Source organism: Phyllobates terribilis, unplaced genomic scaffold (assembly GCF_046119375.1).
Source record: "Phyllobates terribilis strain yellow unplaced genomic scaffold, ASM4611937v1 Scaffold_7__3_contigs__length_470593459, whole genome shotgun sequence".
Lineage (NCBI taxonomy): Eukaryota > Metazoa > Chordata > Amphibia > Anura > Dendrobatidae > Phyllobates > Phyllobates terribilis.
The window spans coordinates 64,953,213-64,974,707 of record NW_027362767.1 but is presented as its reverse complement, the minus strand read 5'-3'; the positions used below and the strand labels follow the sequence as shown (position 1 = coordinate 64,974,707).

The following is a 21,495-nucleotide window of genomic DNA, read 5'->3' as shown; positions in this document are numbered from 1 at the left end:
CTCCTGACCACAGTATACACATGCACGCTCATGTTCAGCCGACATTTATTCCTCCTGAGCACAGTATACACATGCACGCTCATGTTCAGCCGACATCTATTCCTCCTGAGCACAGTATACACATACATGCTCATGTACAGCCGACATCTATTCCTCCTGAGCACAGTATACACGTACACGCTCATGTACAGCCGAAATCTTTTCCTCCTGAGCACAGTATACACATGCACGCTCATGTTCAGCCGACATCTTTTCCTCCTGAGCACAGTATACACATGCACGCTCATGTACAGCCAACATCTATTCCTCCTGAGCACAGTATACACATGCACGCTCATGTACAGCCAACATCTATTCCTCCTGAGCACAGTATACACATGCATGCTCATGTACAGCCGACATCTTTTCCTCCTGAGCACAGTATACACATGCACGCTCATGTACAGCCGACATATTTTCCTCCTGAGCACAGTATACACATGCATGCTCATGTACAGCCGATATCTTTTCCTCCTGAGCACAGTATACACATGCATGCTCATGTTCAGCCGACATCTTTTCCTCCTGAGCACAGTATGCACATGCATGCTTATGTACAGCCAACATCTATTCCTCCTGAGCCCTCTGTACACATACATGCTCATGTACAGCCGACATCTATTCCTTCTGAGCCCTCTGTACACATACATGCTCATGTACAGTCGACATCTATTCCTCCTGAGCCCTCTGTACACATACATGCTCATGTACAGCCGACATCTTTTCCTCCTGAGCACAGTATACACATGCATGCTCATGTACAGCCGACATCTATTCCTCCTGAGCCCTCTGTACACATACATGCTCATGTACAGCCGACATCTATTCCTCCTGAGCCCTCTGTACACATGCACGCTCATGTACAGCCGACATCTATTCCTCCTGAGCACAGTATACACATGCACGCTCATGTACAGCCAACATCTATTCCTCCTGAGCACAGTATACACATGCACGCTCGTGTACAGCCAACATCTATTCCTCCTGAGCACAGTATACACATGCACGCTCATGTACAGCCGACATCTATTCCTCCTGAGCACAGTATACACATGCACGCTCATGTACAGCCAACATCTATTCCTCCTGAGCACAGTATACACATACATGCTCATGTACAGCCGACATCTATTCCTCCTTAGCACAGTATACACATGCACGCTCATGTACAGCCAACATCTATTCCTCCTGAGCACAGTATACACATACATGTTCATGTACAGCCGACATCTTTTCCACCTGAGCACAGTATACACATGCACGCTCATGTTCAGCCGACATATTTTCCTCCTGAGCACAGTATACACATGCACGCTCATGTACAGCCGACATATTTTCCTCCTGAGCACAGTATACACATACATGCTCATGTTCAGCCGACATCTTTTCCTCCTGAGCACAGTATACACATGCACGCTCATGTTCAGCCGACATCTATTCCTCCTGAGCACAGTATTCACATGCACGCTCATGTACAGCCGACATATTTTCCTCCTGAGCACAGTATACACATGCACGCTCATGTTCAGCCGACATATTTTCCTCCTGAGCACAGTATACACATGCACGCTCATGTACAGCCGACATCTTTTCCTCCTGAGCACAGTATACACATGCACGCTCATGTTCAGCCGACATCTACTCCTCCTGACCACAGTATACACATTCACGCTCATGTTCAGCCGACATCTACTCCTCCTGACCACAGTATACACATGCACGCTCATGTTCAGCCGACATCTACTCCTCCTGACCACAGTGTACACATTCACGCTCATGTTCAGCCGACATCTACTCCTCCTGACCACAGTATACACATTCACGCTCATGTTCAGCCGACATCTACTCCTCCTGACCACAGTATACACATGCACGCTCATGTTCAGCCGACATCTACTCCTCCTGACCACAGTATACACATTCACGCTCATGTTCAGCCGACATCTACTCCTCCTGACCACAGTATACACATTCACGCTCATGTTCAGCCGACATCTACTCCTCCTGACCACAGTATACACATGCACGCTCATGTTCAGCCGACATCTACTCCTCCTGACCACAGTATACACATGCACGCTCATGTTCAGCCGACATCTACTCCTCCTGACCACAGTATAAACATGCACGCTCATGTTCAGCCGACATCTACTCCTCCTGACCACAGTATACACATGCACGCTCATGTTCAGCCGACATTTATTCCTCCTGAGCACAGTATACACATTCACGCTCATGTTCAGCCGACATCTACTCCTCCTGACCACAGTATACACATTCACGCTCATGTTCAGCCGACATCTATTCCTCCTGAGCACAGTATACACATACATGCTCATGTACAGCCGACATCTATTCCTCCTGAGCCCTCTGTACACATACATGCTCATGTACAGCTGACATCTATTCCTCCTGAGCCCTCTGTACACATACATACTCATGTACAGCCGACATCTATTCCTCCTGAGCCCTCTGTACACATGCACGCTCATGTACAGCCGACATCTATTCCTCCTGAGCACAGTATACACATGCACGCTCATGTACAGCCAACATCTATTCCTCCTGAGCACAGTATACACATACATGCTCATGTACAGCCGACATCTATTCCTCCTGAGCACAGTATACACATGCACGCTCATGTACAGCCAACATCTATTCCTCCTGAGCACAGTATACACGTACACGCTCATGTACAGCCGAAATCTTTTCCTCCTGAGCACAGTATACACATGCACGCTCATGTTCAGCCGACATCTTTTCCTCCTGAGCACAGTATACACATGCACGCTCATGTACAGCCAACATCTATTCCTCCTGAGCACAGTATACACATGCATGCTCATGTACAGCCGACATCTTTTCCTCCTGAGCACAGTATACACATGCACGCTCATGTACAGCCGACATATTTTCCTCCTGAGCACAGTATACACATGCATGCTCATGTACAGCCGATATCTTTTCCTCCTGAGCACAGTATACACATGCATGCTCATGTTCAGCCGACATCTTTTCCTCCTGAGCACAGTATGCACATGCATGCTCATGTACAGCCAACATCTATTCCTCCTGAGCCCTCTGTACACATACATGCTCATGTACAGCCGACATCTATTCCTTCTGAGCCCTCTGTACACATACATGCTCATGTACAGCCGACATCTATTCCTCCTGAGCCCTCTGTACACATACATGCTCATGTACAGCCGACATCTATTCCTCCTGAGCCCTCTGTACACATACATGCTCATGTACAGCCGACATCTTTTCCTCCTGAGCACAGTATACACATGCATGCTCATGTACAGCCGACATCTATTCCTCCTGAGCCCTCTGTACACATACATGCTCATGTACAGCCGACATCTATTCCTCCTGAGCCCTCTGTACACATGCACGCTCATGTACAGCCGACATCTATTCCTCCTGAGCACAGTATACACATGCACGCTCATGTACAGCCAACATCTATTCCTCCTGAGCACAGTATACACATGCACGCTCATGTACAGCCGACATCTATTCCTCCTGAGCACAGTATACACATGCACGCTCATGTACAGCCGACATCTATTCCTCCTGAGCACAGTATACACATACATGCTCATGTACAGCCGACATCTATTCCTCCTGAGCACAGTATACACATGCACGCTCATGTACAGCCAACATCTATTCCTCCTGAGCACAGTATACACATACATGTTCATGTACAGCCGACATCTTTTCCACCTGAGCACAGTATACACATGCACGCTCATGTTCAGCCGACATATTTTCCTCCTGAGCACAGTATACACATGCACGCTCATGTTCAGCCGACATCTTTTCCTCCTGAGCACAGTATACACATGCACGCTCATGTTCAGCCGACATCTATTCCTCCTGAGCACAGTATTCACATGCACGCTCATGTACAGCCGACATCTTTTCCTCCTGAACCTTCTGTACACATACATGCTCGTTCAATTGACAGACATTTTCCCAAACCTTCCCTGTACGTATTGACGAGCACGAAAGATCAGGCATGTTGAATTCCAACATGCCCTTCGTCTGTCCTTTGTCATCTGCTCTCATTAGGACAGTAGAGATGCCCCCAGACATATTAGATGATCTGACGGTCCTGCTGAAATCTTCTTATCCTTATAGGCACCTTCAGTGATTTGCTCTCCTGGCGCACTATTGTGAATCCATCTCTGCTATTGTTTCATATTGTACAGCACTGGGGAGAACATATTGCACCTAGCTTTATGGAAGTCGTCTTATTGCCGGTCTTCCCTGCAGTAAATACTCGGGTCTCTTCATGATATTGCATTGTGTTTCCACAATGAGATTGCAGATAATGGCAGCATGAATCATAAAGCAATCCAGCAAAATGGCCATTTTTTTGCTACACACGATATTTCTTCCATTTCCTTTCATAGTGATCACACTTTACACTGCACGTTCGTAGTTCCCAACATTCGCTTGATCACTTTGTTACTGTGCCATACACTGAAATAAATGGGATAATAGGAGCTGTTCGGCAGTGATCCGGCAGCTGCACTGTGCAGCCCCAGTCAGAGCTTACATAGGGCCACTGACGGAGATAACAGCAGATCCTATGCAGACGGCATCAATATCATATGCCCGGAGAACACCTTTAAAACGGCTTTTTCATCTCATGCATTTATGACATATACAGGTTCACTTGGAGCTGCTGGAATAGTCAGTGCTTGCATGGTTCTCACTATTGACCTCCATTGCTCTGAAAATAGTCAAACTCAAATTGCTTGACTTTTTTTCAGAACTCCCATAAGTCTCTACCAGCAGCAGTCGGAGGACTCCCCCGTTCTTGAGTTACAGTGGTGTTCAAAAGTCCTGCATAGGCGTGAAGAAAACTATATATTTCATACTTTTGCATCTCTACAGTGAAACTGGTGGAACATATATGTTTTTGTAATCACTCATTGTATGCCATACTCATTTTTGAATGTCCCAAGTGTATAAATTGTTATGGTATGCGCATTTTTGATCATTTTTTTTACATCATAACCATACCTACACCAGTACTGTGTGTAGAATGGTGAACAGGTTTCTAAGTTCATTAACTTCCAATGCAAGTTCACACAGACTTAAATTTTACTTTTTAAGATTTATTATTTTCTATTTAATTCAGAGTCCTGAAAAGGGCCTTTTGACTGCATCTTTAGCTTCTAATACTTTATTGGCCAGCCTTTGCTCTTGAGCACCAACTTGCATCTCTGTGGCATTGAGTGAACAAGCTTCTGCAGATGTTCACGAGTGATGATGTGGTTCCAGGCCGGCATCAGAGCCTCAATCAACTCTCTCTTGGTCCTTGGCTGTTTTTTAGATATCTCTATTGATACCTTGTTCCACAAATTTTCAATTGGATTGAGGTCCGGGGACTGGGCTGGCCAGTCAATAGTAGCCACCTTGTTCTTTTTTTTCCATTCAGTTACTGTCTTAGCTCTGTGACAAGGAGCATTGTCATCCTGGAAGATATAATCCCCTGAAAACAGGTGTTGAGCAGAAGGCAGCATTTTCTTATTAAGGATGTCTATGTATTTTTTTGCATTAACCATACCCTCCACAATATGAAGCCTTCCAACACCATTGGCTGCCATAGAGCCCCAGACCATTACTTTCATCGGATGTTTCACAGAGAAGCTCAAACACTCTGGCTTGTACTCTTCATGTGGAAATCTTCTCACATAAGACTTGCCATCATTTCCTAAAATGCAAAAAGTGCTTTCATCACTAAATAGCACTTTTTCCCACTCCTCCTTCCTCCATTTTGAATATTTCAATGGCCACAGTTTTCGCCTTGGTCTTTGTATGGCTGCCATCAATGGCTTCTTTCGGGCCTTGCACCCTCTCAATCCTGTTTCCAAACATCTCTTCCTAACAGTTGATGTTGATACCTCAATATTGCACTTTTCTTGCCATTCTCGCAGAAGCTGAGGAGAGGTGAGCTTTTGATTGGCAAGGGATGTTCTTATCAGTACTCTATCCTCCCTTTTAGTTGACTTTCTGGGCCGACCAGATCTGGGCTTGTCCTGGGTAATTCCAAGCTGCTTATGTTTCTGCAAAATTCTTACGACTGTACTCTGATTACAGCCGACCTTCCTTGCGATCTGGGGGCCAGTATAACCCTCTTCATGTAGCACCACAACTCGCACACGATCCTCCGCTGACAAAAATCTGAAGGCTCCCATCATAAAGCTCTACAGTATGATTCACTAGATAGACCAACAGATAAAACAGACAAAGCAACAGATGTGATGCAATGTAATGGAATGGAATGTGATTGGCTGCCATATCCAGGTTATGATTGGTCACAAAAACCTCATCTGTGATTGGCTAATTTTGGATCTGAAGCTGTACAATATTTATTTGTGCTTTCAATTCCCATATTGTTGCAATAATTTCAGGCAAAACTGCTTCAAAAGCTAAAAATATTACAGGGAGAGAATGCAAAATTGTATTCTGAACAAAACCATATATAATATGTCATATTGGCATCAAAGATATTCGACAGAAAACGTTTAAAACTTGAAAAATCAATTTATCCTATGCCTATGCCGGACTTTTGAACACCACTGTAAGTGGAGCACAGATTGTTATTAAATTACGTTAAGAAATTTATTGGCACTGAATAATAAGCTTATTAGATACAAAAAATGTTTTTCAAGGGCACAAATATTTAATGTAACCCTCTTCTTCCAGACCCCTGTTTATACATTCCTCGATTTGCACATTTGCTGGAGTTCGGAGATAAGAATCATGAAGTGTCTATGACTGCCTTGAGGCTGGTCCAGAGGATGAAGAGGGACTGGATGCACACAGGACGGCGGCCATCTGGACTTTGTGGTGCAGGTGAGTGAATTCATTTATTGCTAGGGAAGAATATGTCAGTACCCATAAAGTTTGATGAAACCTCATGGCAGTGTACAGGGAGCTATAGTGCTCAGTGTACAGGGAGCTATAGTGCTCAGTGTACAGGGAGCTATAGTGCTCAGTGTACAGGGAGCTATAGTGCTCAGTGTACAGGGAGCTATAGTGCTCAGTGTATAGGGAGCTATAGTGTTCAGTGTATAGGGAGCTATAGTGTTCAGTGTATAGGGAGCTATAGTGCTCAGTGTATAGGGAGCTATAGTGCTCAGTGTATAGGGAGCTATAGTGCTCAGTGTATAGGGAGCTATAGTGCTCAGTGTATAGGGAGCTATAGTGCTCAGTGTATAGGGAGCTATAGTGCTCAGTGTATAGGGAGCTATAGTGCTCAGTGTATAGGGAGCTATAGTGCTCAGTGTATAGGGAGCTATAGTGCTCAGTGTATAGGGAGCTATAGTGCTCAGTGTATAGGGAGCTATAGTGCTCAGTGTATAGGGAGCTATAGTGCTCAGTGTATAGGGAGCTATAGTGCTCAGTGTATAGGGAGCTATAGTGCTCAGTGTATAGGGAGCTATAGTGCTCAGTGTATAGGGAGCTATAGTGCTCAGTGTATAGGGAGCTATAGTGCTCAGTGTACAGGGAGCTATAGTGCTCAGTGTACAGGGAGCTGTAGTGCTCAGTGTATAGGGAGCTTATAGTGCTCAGTGTATAGGGAGCTTATAGTGCTCAGTGTATAGGGAGCTTATAGTGCTCAGTGTATAGGGAGCTTATAGTGCTCAGTGTATAGGGAGCTTATAGTGCTCAGTGTATAGGGGGCTATAGTGCTCAGTGTATAGGGAGCTATAGTGCTCAGTGTATAGGGAGCTATAGTGCTCAGTGTATAGGGAGCTATAGTGCTCAGTGTATAGGGAGCTATAGTGCTCAGTGTATAGGGAGCTATAGTGCTCAGTGTATAGGGAGCTATAGTGCTCAGTGTATAGGGAGCTATAGTGCTCAGTGTATAGGGAGCTATAGTGCTCAGTGTATAGGGAGCTATAGTGCTCAGTGTATAGGGAGCTTATAGTGCTCAGTGTATAGGGAGCTATAGTGCTCAGTGTATAGGGAGCTTATAGTGCTCAGTGTATAGGGAGCTATAGTGCTCAGTGTATAGGGAGCTATAGTGCTCAGTGTATAGGGAGCTATAGTGCTCAGTGTATAGGGAGCTATAATGCTCAGTGTATAGGGAGCTATAGTGCTCAGTGTATAGGGAGCTATAGTGCTCAGTGTACAGGGAGCTATAGTGCTCAGTGTACAGGGAGCTATAGTGCTCAGTGTACAGGGAGCTATAGTGCTCAGTGTACAGGGAGCTATAGTGCTCAGTGTACAGGGAGCTATAGTGCTCAGTGTACAGGGAGCTATAGTGCTCAGTGTACAGGGAGCTATAGTGCTCAGTGTATAGGGAGCTTATAGTGCTCAGTGTATAGGGAGCTTATAGTGCTCAGTGTATAGGGAGCTTATAGTGCTCAGTGTATAGGGAGCTTATAGTGCTCAGTGTATAGGGAGCTATAGTGCTCAGTGTATAGGGAGCTATAGTGCTCAGTGTATAGAGAGCTATAGTGCTCAGTGTATAGAGAGCTATAGTGCTCAGTGTATAGGGAGCTATAGTGCTCAGTGTATAGGGAGCTTATAGTGCTCAGTGTATAGGGAGCTTATAGTGCTCAGTGTATAGGGAGCTTATAGTGCTCAGTGTATAGGGAGCTTATAGTGCTCAGTGTATAGGGAGCTTATAGTGCTCAGTGTATAGGGAGCTTATAGTGCTCAGTGTATAGGGAGCTTATAGTGCTCAGTGTATAGGGAGCTTATAGTGCTCAGTGTATAGGGAGCTTATAGTGCTCAGTGTATAGGGAGCTATAGTGCTCAGTGTATAGGGAGCTATAGTGCTCAGTGTATAGGGAGCTATAGTGCTCAGTGTATAGGGAGCTATAGTGCTCAGTGTATAGGGAGCTTATAGTGCTCAGTGTATAGGGAGCTTATAGTGCTCAGTGTATAGGGAGCTTATAGTGCTCAGTGTATAGGGAGCTTATAGTGCTCAGTGTATAGGGAGCTTATAGTGCTCAGTGTATAGGGAGCTTATAGTGCTCAGTGTATAGGGAGCTTATAGTGCTCAGTGTATAGGGAGCTTATAGTGCTCAGTGTATAGGGAGCTATAGTGCTCAGTGTATAGGGAGCTTATAGTGCTCAGTGTATAGGGAGCTTATAGTGCTCAGTGTATAGGGAGCTTATAGTGCTCAGTGTATAGGGAGCTTATAGTGCTCAGTGTATAGGGAGCTTATAGTGCTCAGTGTATAGGGAGCTATAGTGCTCAGTGTATAGGGAGCTATAGTGCTCAGTGTATAGGGAGCTATAGTGCTCAGTGTATAGAGAGCTATAGTGCTCAGTGTATAGAGAGCTATAGTGCTCAGTGTATAGGGAGCTATAGTGCTCAGTGTATAGGGAGCTTATAGTGCTCAGTGTATAGGGAGCTTATAGTGCTCAGTGTATAGGGAGCTTATAGTGCTCAGTGTATAGGGAGCTTATAGTGCTCAGTGTATAGGGAGCTTATAGTGCTCAGTGTATAGGGAGCTTATAGTGCTCAGTGTATAGGGAGCTATAGTGCTCAGTGTATAGGGAGCTATAGTGCTCAGTGTATAGGGAGCTATAGTGCTCAGTGTATAGGGAGCTATAGTGCTCAGTGTATAGGGAGCTATAGTGCTCAGTGTATAGGGAGCTATAGTGCTCAGTGTATAGGGAGCTATAGTGCTCAGTGTATAGGGAGCTATAGTGCTCAGTGTATAGGGAGCTATAGTGCTCAGTGTATAGGGAGCTATAGTGCTCAGTGTATAGGGAGCTATAGTGCTCAGTGTATAGGGAGCTATAGTGCTCAGTGTATAGGGAGCTATAGTGCTCAGTGTATAGGGAGCTTATAGTGCTCAGTGTATAGGGAGCTTATAGTGCTCAGTGTATAGGGAGCTTATAGTGCTCAGTGTATAGGGAGCTTATAGTGCTCAGTGTATAGGGAGCTTATAGTGCTCAGTGTATAGGGAGCTTATAGTGCTCAGTGTATAGGGAGCTTATAGTGCTCAGTGTATAGGGAGCTTATAGTGCTCAGTGTATAGGGAGCTTATAGTGCTCAGTGTATAGGGAGCTTATAGTGCTCAGTGTATAGGGAGCTTATAGTGCTCAGTGTATAGGGAGCTTATAGTGCTCAGTGTATAGGGAGCTTATAGTGCTCAGTGTATAGGGAGCTTATAGTGCTCAGTGTATAGGGAGCTTATAGTGCTCAGTGTATAGGGAGCTTATAGTGCTCAGTGTATAGGGAGCTTATAGTGCTCAGTGTATAGGGAGCTATAGTGCTCAGTGTATAGGGAGCTATAGTGCTCAGTGTATAGGGAGCTATAGTGCTCAGTGTATAGGGAGCTATAGTGCTCAGTGTATAGGGAGCTATAGTGCTCAGTGTATAGGGAGCTATAGTGCTCAGTGTATAGGGAGCTTATAGTGCTCAGTGTATAGGGAGCTTATAGTGCTCAGTGTATAGGGAGCTTATAGTGCTCAGTGTATAGGGAGCTTATAGTGCTCAGTGTATAGGGAGCTTATAGTGCTCAGTGTATAGGGAGCTTATAGTGCTCAGTGTATAGGGAGCTTATAGTGCTCAGTGTATAGGGAGCTTATAGTGCTCAGTGTATAGGGAGCTTATAGTGCTCAGTGTATAGGGAGCTTATAGTGCTCAGTGTATAGGGAGCTTATAGTGCTCAGTGTATAGGGAGCTTATAGTGCTCAGTGTATAGGGAGCTTATAGTGCTCAGTGTATAGGGAGCTTATAGTACTCAGTGTATAGGGAGCTTGGTCATCAAAACACAGCTGAACTCCTGCTCGGAGAGGACTGATAGTACAGCCTTCCTGTCTGTGGGGTTTATCCCTTTGACACAGTCAAGAGCGCTTTTTTTGGGTTGATAAGCTCCCGAAACACTAGGCGTGAGAATGGTGGCACATGCTCTCTGGAAATTACTGCTCTTGGGTGGCTATGCTCCCGGGATGCTAGGAAGGGATAGGGAAAGTGGCGCATGTGCTCAGGCATGTGTATATATAGTGAATTTTTTATGTATATATGTGTATATACAGTTGTGCTTGAAAGTTTGTGAATGTTCAATGTTTTTGCATAAATGTCACCTAACACTACATCAAATTTTCATAGAAGTTCTACAAGTGGATAAAAAGAACCAAATGAAAGAAATGAGTGTAAACTATTAGACTTTGTAATTTTTTTTTTTTATTGATGAAATTGATCCAATATCACACGTCTGTGAGTGGCAAAATTATGTGAACCTTGAGGATTAGGCGATAATGTGAAATTAGAGTCTGGTATTTTCAATCAATAGGATGACAATGGAAATCAAACAAAGTCTGATCTTCACAACACACGTTTGTGGAAGTGTATCATGTCCCAAACAAAGGAGACATAATGAGGGCCTTAGAAGAAGAGTTGTTGATGCTCATTAATCCGGAAAAGTTTACAACATCTTTTTTTTTTTTTTTTTTTTTAATCAAATCATTTTTATTGAAAGTTTTTCATTAGTTTTTTTTACAATAAATATCACCATTAACAAGACTATACTTTATATACACCAGTACATACAAAATAAAACAAAAGATAACACAACCTAACACAGAGGTTACAAACATGCATCATCCCAGCATATCTATCCAGCTAGCTCTCTACTGTCCAATAATTTGCAGGTATTATATATTGCAATCAGAATTCTGTCATCTTGGTTACCTTTACATAACCATATTATTATAGTAAACATTTTGATCATATATATATAGGTGTGTTACAGCACTTATAATACATGTTAAAGAATCCTACACACATTATACTGAGATATCAGGCCTCAACATCACCCCAAACCCCCCAATAAGTCAAATTGTCTCTCCAATAACAACCCTCTGATGGCATTCCAGGTGTATCCAACCATGGACCCCATATTCTCTCAAATTTATTCATTGTGATTCACTTTTTATATATACCCTTTTCCAATCTGATTAATGTTATTTACCCTATTTTTCAATTCACCAATTACTGAAGTTTCGAAATTAATCCACTTTGATGTAATATGTTTCTTAGCCTGAAATAGAATACGTGAAATCCCTATTAGAACAGGGTCAAATTCCATTACAACCTTTTAATGTTCCCAATAAGCATTTTTTGGCATCTGGTTGAATATCCATTTTATATACCCTCTTTATAATAGACAAGACACCTTTTCAATGTTTTCCGAACTCCCGGCATTCCCATAGCATATGTAGTAGAGCCACATCATCCATTTTACATCTTGGACATTCAGCATCGGATCTATATCCTATATTACATAGGAACCTAGGCTTCTTGTATTTCCTATGTATTAATATAATCTACAGTAGGAAAATCTCTGTTCCTCATTTAAAGATAGTTGGGGTACCAGCTCTTATGCCGAACTCCATTGATCCTCCAGAATCGCCCCCACATCTTGCTCCCATTTTTGTCTAGCTGGTGAAAAGAATTATGTTAAATAATTAAGAAGGATTTTGTAAATATCAGAAATACGGCCTTTGATGTTTCCTTTTTCCAATACTAAGTTAATAAAGGTATTATTTTCTATCCGAAGGTGGGTTAATTTTAATTATGCATTAAATGAATGCCTAAACTGAAGATACTTATAAAATTGCCGGCGGCACGGGGGTTCAGCGATTAGCACTGCAGCCTTGCAGCGCTGGGGTCCTGGGTTCATATCCTACCAAGGACAACATTTGCAAGGAGTTTGTTTGTTCTCCTCTTGTTTGCGTGGGTTTCCTCTGGGTACTCCAGTTTCCTCCCACGTTCCAAAGACCTACTGTGACGAAACAGCTTCTTATCTTAATCAGCCAGATGTTTAGATTTGTTAGGGCAAGAGAAATACACTATTGTGTTTGTGTGAATGTATGTGTATTTCTGTGGCTGGTCAAGAAGGACATACTATTATGTGTATATAAGCCTGAATGTTGACTTCTCTTCCTCTGGAAACAATAATTTTTGTTAATATGCTAATTACATATTATACTAAAGCCAGCTAGATGTTGATTTACGAGAGCCCCCTGCTATACCAGCTATGTCAATTGATTAAATTCACAAACAATGAGACCTGAGCCCTGTGGTATAATATCATCCCTAATGCTTGACCTGTGAATGTGTACTTGAAAGGACAGTTGTAGCTATTTAAGGGACATATGCCTCTGTAGCAGGGAGAATTGAAAGAGAGAATCAAACATCAGACTCTTCAGGACATCAGCTTGCTAGCATGGCTTCATCCAGAGAGACACAGATTTGGATTCTACATTATTCTGACCTAACGGTACACTGCTCTGACTGGAAGGATACGGATCTGCTCCAGAGAACTGATGGATACATTTTGGGGAAACCAGGTTGAGACAATGAGGTCACCTGGCCCCATGGAGATGCTGTTTGGGGTTGCAGGGTAGGACCCTCCGGTCGCCTGGAACCCATGGAGACGTCCAGAGAAGCCAGATTGGGACCAGCCGATCATCTGGCCCCATGGAAACTCTTGGAGAGGCCAGGGTGGGACCCTCTGGTCTTCTGGCCTTGTACCTCGATGGACTAAGCTTGCCTCTACCTCCTCTTTGTGAGGGCCCGCCAGAAGCGGGAGGCCACTGGTTGAGGTAGTTGGCCCTGGAAGTCCCAAAGTTGCAGTTGTTCTATCCCAGGCGGGCCAGCGGAAGGGTGGCCATTGGTGACCAATCACCAAACTCTTCAATAATATTCATAATAGGATCAATAGACTTCTGGACATCACCAATATATATCCGTATACAGGGAAACCCGTTCATCCAAACCACTATATTCAAAGCCTACTATATCTGGGCTGGAGTGTAACATACAGGCCAGAGGTTTGATGGCCATTTAGAAAAGAAGGGGAGAGAAGGGACATCCTCTTCGTGCGTGTGCCCCTCCCCAACGCAATTGAACTAGATAAAAGACCATTGTTTCTTATTTTAGCTTGAGGTCTAGAGTGCAAAACCTGTATATATGATAGAAATTTAGGACCCACCCCAAAACAATTAAAAACCTCCCACAAGTATCCTCCATTCTACGCTATCAATTCCTTTGGCAGCATGAAGAGAGAGAATAGCTTTATGTCCCATTATTACATTTGATTTCTGAATATTCAAAAAAAGTCTTCTTAAATGTATTGCTGTGGACTGATTTTGCATTAAGCCTGATTGATGGATAACCTGCGTAATAATATGAAATAATCTATTTTGCTAGGGCCTTTGCAATAATTTTGCTGTCCACTGATAGATAGATGACAGATGGGGCGATATAACTCGGGGCGCAGCGGAGCTTTCCCCGGTTTCAAAACGACAACTAAAATTGCCTCACTCATGGATTTTGGCATTTGACCAGATTTTATGGCCTCATTAAAAGTTTCCAGTAGTTGGGAAATCCAGAGATCCCTATATTTTTAAAAAAAATTCACATGGCAGTCCATCGGATCCGGGTGCCTTTTCATTGGCAACAGATTGTAAGACTTCCTCTAGTTCTGATATTGTTAATGGGTTTTCTACAAGGGGCGTTCATTAAAGATTTCCCCTGACCCACTTCCTGTGGACTGAGAGCTATGAAACTTGGCACAGTTATTAGTCCTTCTCTACATAGGTGCCACCTAGGGACACACACCTCTCCCATCTCTTAAAGCGACTGTAAACACCTCGCTTGTAGAAGTCGATAGTTTGCTCCAAAAGCCACTTTTCGACTTCGGAAATCAAGAGTCTCATCATCTGGAAAATGCTTACCCTTCAAAAATAACTTATTTTTGGAAAGAGGTGGAAGTCCGAAGGTTCGAGGTCGGGTGAATAAGAGGGATGCAGTAGAATTTCAAAGCCACAGGAGCATGCTTCCATTTGGGCAACATATGAGTTGTGCATTGTCTTGCAGATTTTTTCTACGGACTCAACACTTAGCTTGACATTTTGGTCAAGGTCGCTAATGGTTACACGGCGATTTTCCAAAATGGCGACCTCCACTTGCTGGATGGTGTGTTCATCAATAGCAAAGTGGGGTCACCCTGGAATTGGACCTGTTTGCACCAAAGTCCAACTACATTTCAATTGACGATACCAGTTTTTGACTACATCATATGATGGGGAATCATCACCATAAACCTGTGTCATCTCATTGAACGTCTCCTTTGGTGTGCAGCCTTTCAAGTAAAGGAACTTGATGACTGCTCTATATTTCACTGGGTCCATTGTCAAACCTCACACCACTTCAGCGCCTGTAAAATCAAGTTCTGAGTTGCAAATTGGCACGTAACCTATAGAGACTTATACCATTACACATGTGAAGTTTCAGCATCCTGTGATATACAAGTGGGTCAGGGGAAATCTTTAATAAATGCCCCTCGTAAGTAGGAGCTACTTTCCTTTGTAAACGTAAGTAATTTTATTCCGTCTAGAAACGACCCAAGCTCTTTCCCATTGCCATTAAACCTTGATTTATACACTACCGTTCAAAAGTTTGGGGTGACCAAGACAATTTTGTGTTTTCCATGAAAACTCCTACTTTTATTTATCAAATGAGTTGCAAAATGAATAGAAAATATAGTCCAGACATTGACAAGGTTAGAAATAATGATTTTTATTAGAAAGAATAATTTTCTCCTTCAGACTTTGCTTTGGTCACAGAATGCTCCTTTGCAGCAATTACAGCATTGCAGACCTTTGGCATTCTAGCTGTTAATTTGCAGAGGTAATCTTGAGACATTTCCCCCCATGCTTCCTGAAGCCCCTCCCACAATTTGGATTGGCTTGATGGGCACTTTTGGCGTACCATACGGTCAAGCTGCTCCCACAACAACTCAATGGGGTTGAGATCTGGTGACTGTGCTGGTCACTCCATTACAGATAGAATACCAGCTGCCTGCTTCTTCCCTAAATAGTTCATGCATAATTTGGAGGTGTGTTTTGGGTCATTGTCCTGTTATAGGATGAAATTGGCTCCAATCAAGCGCTGTCCACAGGGTATGGCATGGCGTTACAAAATGAAGTGATAGCCTTCCTTATTCAAAATCCCATTTACCTTGTACAAATCTCTCACTTTACCAGCACCAAAGCCACCCTATACCATCACATTACCTTCACCATGCTTGACAGATGGCGTCAGACACTCTTCCAGCATCTTTTCAGTTGTTCTGCGTCTCACAAGTGTTCTTCTGTGTGATCCAAACACCTCAAACTTTGATTCGTCTGTCCATAAAACTTTTTTGCAATGTCTGTGTTCTTTTGCCCATATTAATCTTTTCCTTTTATTAGCCAGTCTCAGATATGGCTTTTTCTTTGCCACTTTGCCCTGAAGGCCAGCATCCCGGAGTCGCCTCTTCACTGTAGACGTTGACACTGGCGTTTTGCGTGTAATATTTAATGAAGCTGCCAGTTGAGGAGCTGTGAGGCGTCGATTTCTCAAACTAGAGACTCTAATGTCCTATTCCAGTCACCTTTGTTAGTAAATCTTACAGGAGTTGTCTCAAATTCTTAAATGGGTAAAATTGCAAAGTTCTTGTAAAAATCAACAACTTTGTAAGTTACCTTTTATTAAAAATCCTCTCCGTTCTCAAGAAAAGGGGAGATTATTAGTTTTATACTTATTTGTACAGCTCATCCCCAAATGTATTAGCCACCCTGCTGTCTCAGAGGCAACCTAGGCAATGAGCGGACGACGCTCACAGGCTGCAGAGACGACGTTACCTCTGCAAGCAGCCTGGCAGAGAGCACAGGTCTGAACTGTCAATCTTCAGAAGCCCGGCATCCACAAACCCAGGAAGCACAGGAGCAGTGCGCTCTTTAATATATAGCATAAGAAAACCCCTTTAAGTGTTCAGCCCTACATAAAATTAGAGCGATGATCTGCCGAGTCCACGACACTTGCAGTGGTAGATAGCCTTTGAAATTTATTGAGACCGGGCAGCACGGAGCATTCCTGTCCACACCATTACACTTGTCATTTTATCTTCACATTATAGCACTTTCTTCTAGGGAAGCTTATTAAAGTTTAAGGGGGGGAGAAATGACCTTTCCGGCATGACCTATTCAGCGCAGATTATATCCGTACAGAGGCCATCCGACAGGAACGTTTCACTAGGAAATATCGTTCTCATAAACGCCGCTCGCCAACAAATCGTCTTTTTTTTCTCCTCAGCACTTTAATTGTCGCACTAATATGAAATGCATCATTGGTTACGATGTGTTTTTCCTCCGTCATCTAATCGCAAATACCAAAAACATTAGAAGTTTGGATGATTACGGATTGCACATTAGTTATGATGTGTGGCCTCCATCTGCTCTCATTGGAAACGATGATGACACAGTAATTCTCCTTCGCTCCCCACTATTACATGCTTGTTCTATAGAGGCCATTTTTCTTGTGAGAGCTGAAAAGGCTCCTAATAGGTCCTAATCTTCTGAATGTATAACCCGTCATTGTGTGAAGACTCGCTCTTGTTCACAAAGGTGTAGTATAATGTGTGTAGAAACACAAACTGTACAGAGCCGGGTGTATGCTACAGGGAGATGAAAATCATCATCTGTCACGTGGATATGAAGCGAGTCGCTCTTACAAACGGGCTATAATTTATTCATTAAAAATGGCTGTATTGGACGAGAATAACAGCGCCACTCTTGCTCATGGGCTGTATCTGGTACTATATCTCAACCTTGCTTACCATAATGTGATTGTGTGGCTATGCCATGTACAGCTCGTAGACCAAAGTATCCATGTTTCTAGAAGAGAGAAAAACAGTCCGTTTTATCTTATCCAACACCTGTAGGTGATTTTTTTCAAATATTAAAAAATATGTTAGTAGTAGTATTTGTATTATTATTTTTCTTTTTAGTATTTGAATTATTATTTATTAATTAGTATTAATACATTGGTATTAATTATTGTATTAATAATATAAAATAATAAAATACAATATGATTTTTTCCCCCCAAATATATGCAAATATTCTTTTTTTACTAAAAGGCATGTTAAAGGGGTTGTCCAGGATTTAAAAAAAAAAACATGACTGCTTTTTTGGCACTGCAATACTACGGGCTGTACTTGGCATTGCAGTGCACTGACATTCATCATTGCAATATTGAGCACAACACCTGGCCGGGGGATGGCGCTGTTTCTGATAGAAAACAGCCATGTTTTAGTAATCCTGGACGGACCGTTTAAAGGACCTTAGTTTAGTTTCCATTTGAGCAAGTCGCGTTGGGTGTCCTGTCCCACATTGGAGCTCAGCTGTCATTTTTTCCCTACCTCTATGATCAGAGGAACTTCCAATCTTTATTGTTGAAACCTTTGCAGGTAAAGTGACATAATAAAAGGTGACTACCGTTATTCAATATTTCCTGTATGGAAATTAGGGACTGGGAAAATCCTGTGTAGCCCACCCTGGGGACTTAGAAAGGACCACAGTTGTCTATATGCTGAAAGTGGTAAAAAAAAAAAATATTATTTATTTATTTTTTCCCCTCCTGAATAAAACAGAACACTAATGAAAAAAATGATAGTTATGCCAGCTGACATGTGAAGCAGCTTAAAAAAATTAGTAAGCCAATAAAAAATGGTCAAAAAGGGGTCAAAGTCCCCTATTTCTAGATAACAAACCAAATATGTTAACTATATAAGTAGGAGACAAACAAAAGTCGATTTTGACTGCAGAATCAGACTACACTTTGTAGTCTGTTGCCATGGAAACACAGATTTACATAGAGAAAAAAATTCTTTAGTTTTTTTCGCTAAGATTTTTATACCAAGTGACATAATTTTTCATTTCAAATGTATTAGAAAACTTGAAAATAAATTGTTTGCTAAGGTGAAGACATTGCAGATTTCCTCCAGAGCACTGTAGCCCAGACAGCACCATGATACTTGATGCAGAACGCCACCATTATAATGCATAGAGCGGTGCTGACGCACATCAGCTTTCTACAACTCATTGTCCGTGTCATTTTCTTTGACCTTGTGAAGAATGAATCTTCTTTATATTTAATGGCATGTATGTATGTTTTCACCTTTTGTTTGATTTGTGGGGTTTTTAATATCAGTGCTGTATTGCGGAGCTGATAAAAAGCCGGGCTGTGATTATGATCCACATTTTATATATCATCTTAAAATCACCCCAGTAAAGCCATGGCGTATCGGCGCACAAAATGATATCGGTCGCTCAGCATTTCCTGAGCGTTTTTCACCGCTGTAAGCTTCAGCCCATTGAAGCAAATGAAAGGTTTACAGCAATTACCAGGACTCAGCTAATAGCGGAGTTTGTAAACGGGGGGTTGAGACGAATGTGTGCGCATCTTACTGCCTAGAATACCAATCAGCTGTTGTGAGTGCCGGCTGGTGATGCAGTGACATTCCTGGGCCCGGCAGAGACCACCTTGTATTGTTTATTCACCTGTTTTGCTGACTTTTGCTTTCTCCTTTCTGCAGCTCTCCTGGTCGCATCCAGAATGCACGATTTTCGGCGAACTATTAAAGAGGTCATCAGAGTTGTAAAAGTTTGCGAATCCACCCTGAGAAAAAGGTGAGCATGAAATATAGAACCTTGGTAATGGCTATGAAATTAAAATATACATCATCTAATATACTGTATACCCACAGAAGAAGGCTCTGTGCGTTTCACCCACTTTTCATTGTAAAAAAAATGAAAAATATTGTTCCCTATAATGTTCTCACACTTTGTATAACTGTATATTTTGTTTAATACATAATAATATGCAAGAAAGCTTTCAAATACTAAGAAAAGGAGAACATCTGAACGTTGTTCCATATAGAGAACATATGTCGATATAGAGTGGAAGGATGGAAGATGGATGGACTGGAAGGTTGATAGGAGATTGATGGGTGCGGTGGAGGGACGGACGGCAGGAGGGAGGGACTGACGAATGGCAGGTGGAACGGACGGAGGGAGGGAGGGAGCGAGGGGCGGCAGGAGGGAGGGAGCGAGGGGCGGCAGGAGGGGGGAGGGAGCAAGGGGCAGCAGGAGGGAGGGAGCGAGGGGCGGCAGGAGGGGGGAGGGAGCGAGGGGCGGCAGGAGGGAGGGCGCGAGGGACGGCAGGAGGGAGGGACGGATGGGCAATTAGAAGGGTGGGTGGATAAATGGTTGGTGAATAGAGTGGTGGGTGGATGAATGAGTAGATTAACAAATAGGCAAGCAGATTAATAAATAGACAGATGGTAAGAACAATGCATGGACAGACAGATGGAGAGAGAGCTATAGCCGTTGTTAAATATCAACCATTATAACAAAACACAAGGTATAAGAAGAGGGCTCTGAGAAGATTTTTTTTATTATCGTTGATGGCAACAATGTTTCCCTATACTGAGGCCATGAAATGTCAGACAATAATTGATGAATCATTCAGTGTTACTCACAACTTCTTCCCTCCCAATTGAAAAACAAACAAACAAATTATCAAACTCCTAATTATTTCCAGAAAACTAAACAACACCTTTAAAACTATTAGTGCATCTTCTGGCCTACCCAGCTGGCACATGAAGGGGCACAGGGAGTTTTTTATTCTGCCCACTAGTTGTGCTTTGCCTAGGTTGTTACTTAATTGTCACTATGTAGCAGCGGCTGGAGTGGTTTACAGGAGCAGCAGCACAAATACCACAAAAATGCTTCTATTCTCAGAAAAGCAGAGTTATTCTGACATTTTGGAAGGGGGATTTATGCCAGTGCTATGGCATTTTGGAGATCACCGTTTGTGATTACATTGCTAGCACCAGTTCTTTGTTGTTTTATGTTAGATCTACTCCCAATGGAGTGAAAAGTTTTAACGCTAAAGGCAAAAGTAATTTTTATATTGCAATTAAATGTGAAGTCAGAAGTGTCCAATGGAAATGTCAGATGTGATTATTAGAAAGATCTCTCAACTTTATAAAAAATATAGCAGTTTTTATAAGATGTGATATTTCCTCTTTTACTTTGGCCTACACTTCATATCTGAATTATAGAAGAATTGTTTTTATACTGAAACTCCTTCATCAAATGGATAAGTTCTGATATTGTGCTGCTGCTTCTCGGGCTGGTTACAATCACTGTATCCGGATATTCACTATTTAGATGAAAATATTAGGACATGTACAGATTGCAGGAGCTTTTGGATTTGGTTCCTGCTTTGTGGCTGTGGCAGCCTGCACTCTTGTGGGAAGGGTTTTTACTAAGTTTTGGAGTTTTTTGTGGGAACATTTGCTAATTTTTCCATACAAGTATTTGTGAGGTCATACACTGATATTGGACAAGAGGACTTGCCAATCTGCATTTCTGTTCCTCCCAGAGGTGATGGATGGGGTCAAGGTCAGGGCACTATGCCGCCTGTCAAGTTCTACCATGCCAAATTCCTCCAACTGTACTTTTAAGGACCTGGGGACAGTCATGGTTTAACAGAAAACAGTCCATTGGTGGCGGCTTTACACCACTCCATCCTGCGTTTGGGATTGTGCTTGCAGCTACT

General features: G+C 42.7%; 1 protein-coding gene across 1 annotated transcript in view; it reads left to right on the top strand.

Annotated features, from left to right (window-relative positions):
* Positions 1-21,495, top strand: part of BRF1 (BRF1 general transcription factor IIIB subunit) — a 250,484-nt gene that overhangs the window by 111,578 nt on the left and 117,411 nt on the right. The window contains exons 6-7 of the mRNA XM_073638665.1: positions 6,775-6,924; positions 19,466-19,559. Coding sequence (XP_073494766.1) covers positions 6,775-6,924; positions 19,466-19,559 — 244 coding nt within the window. The remainder of the gene's footprint in view (positions 1-6,774; positions 6,925-19,465; positions 19,560-21,495) is intronic.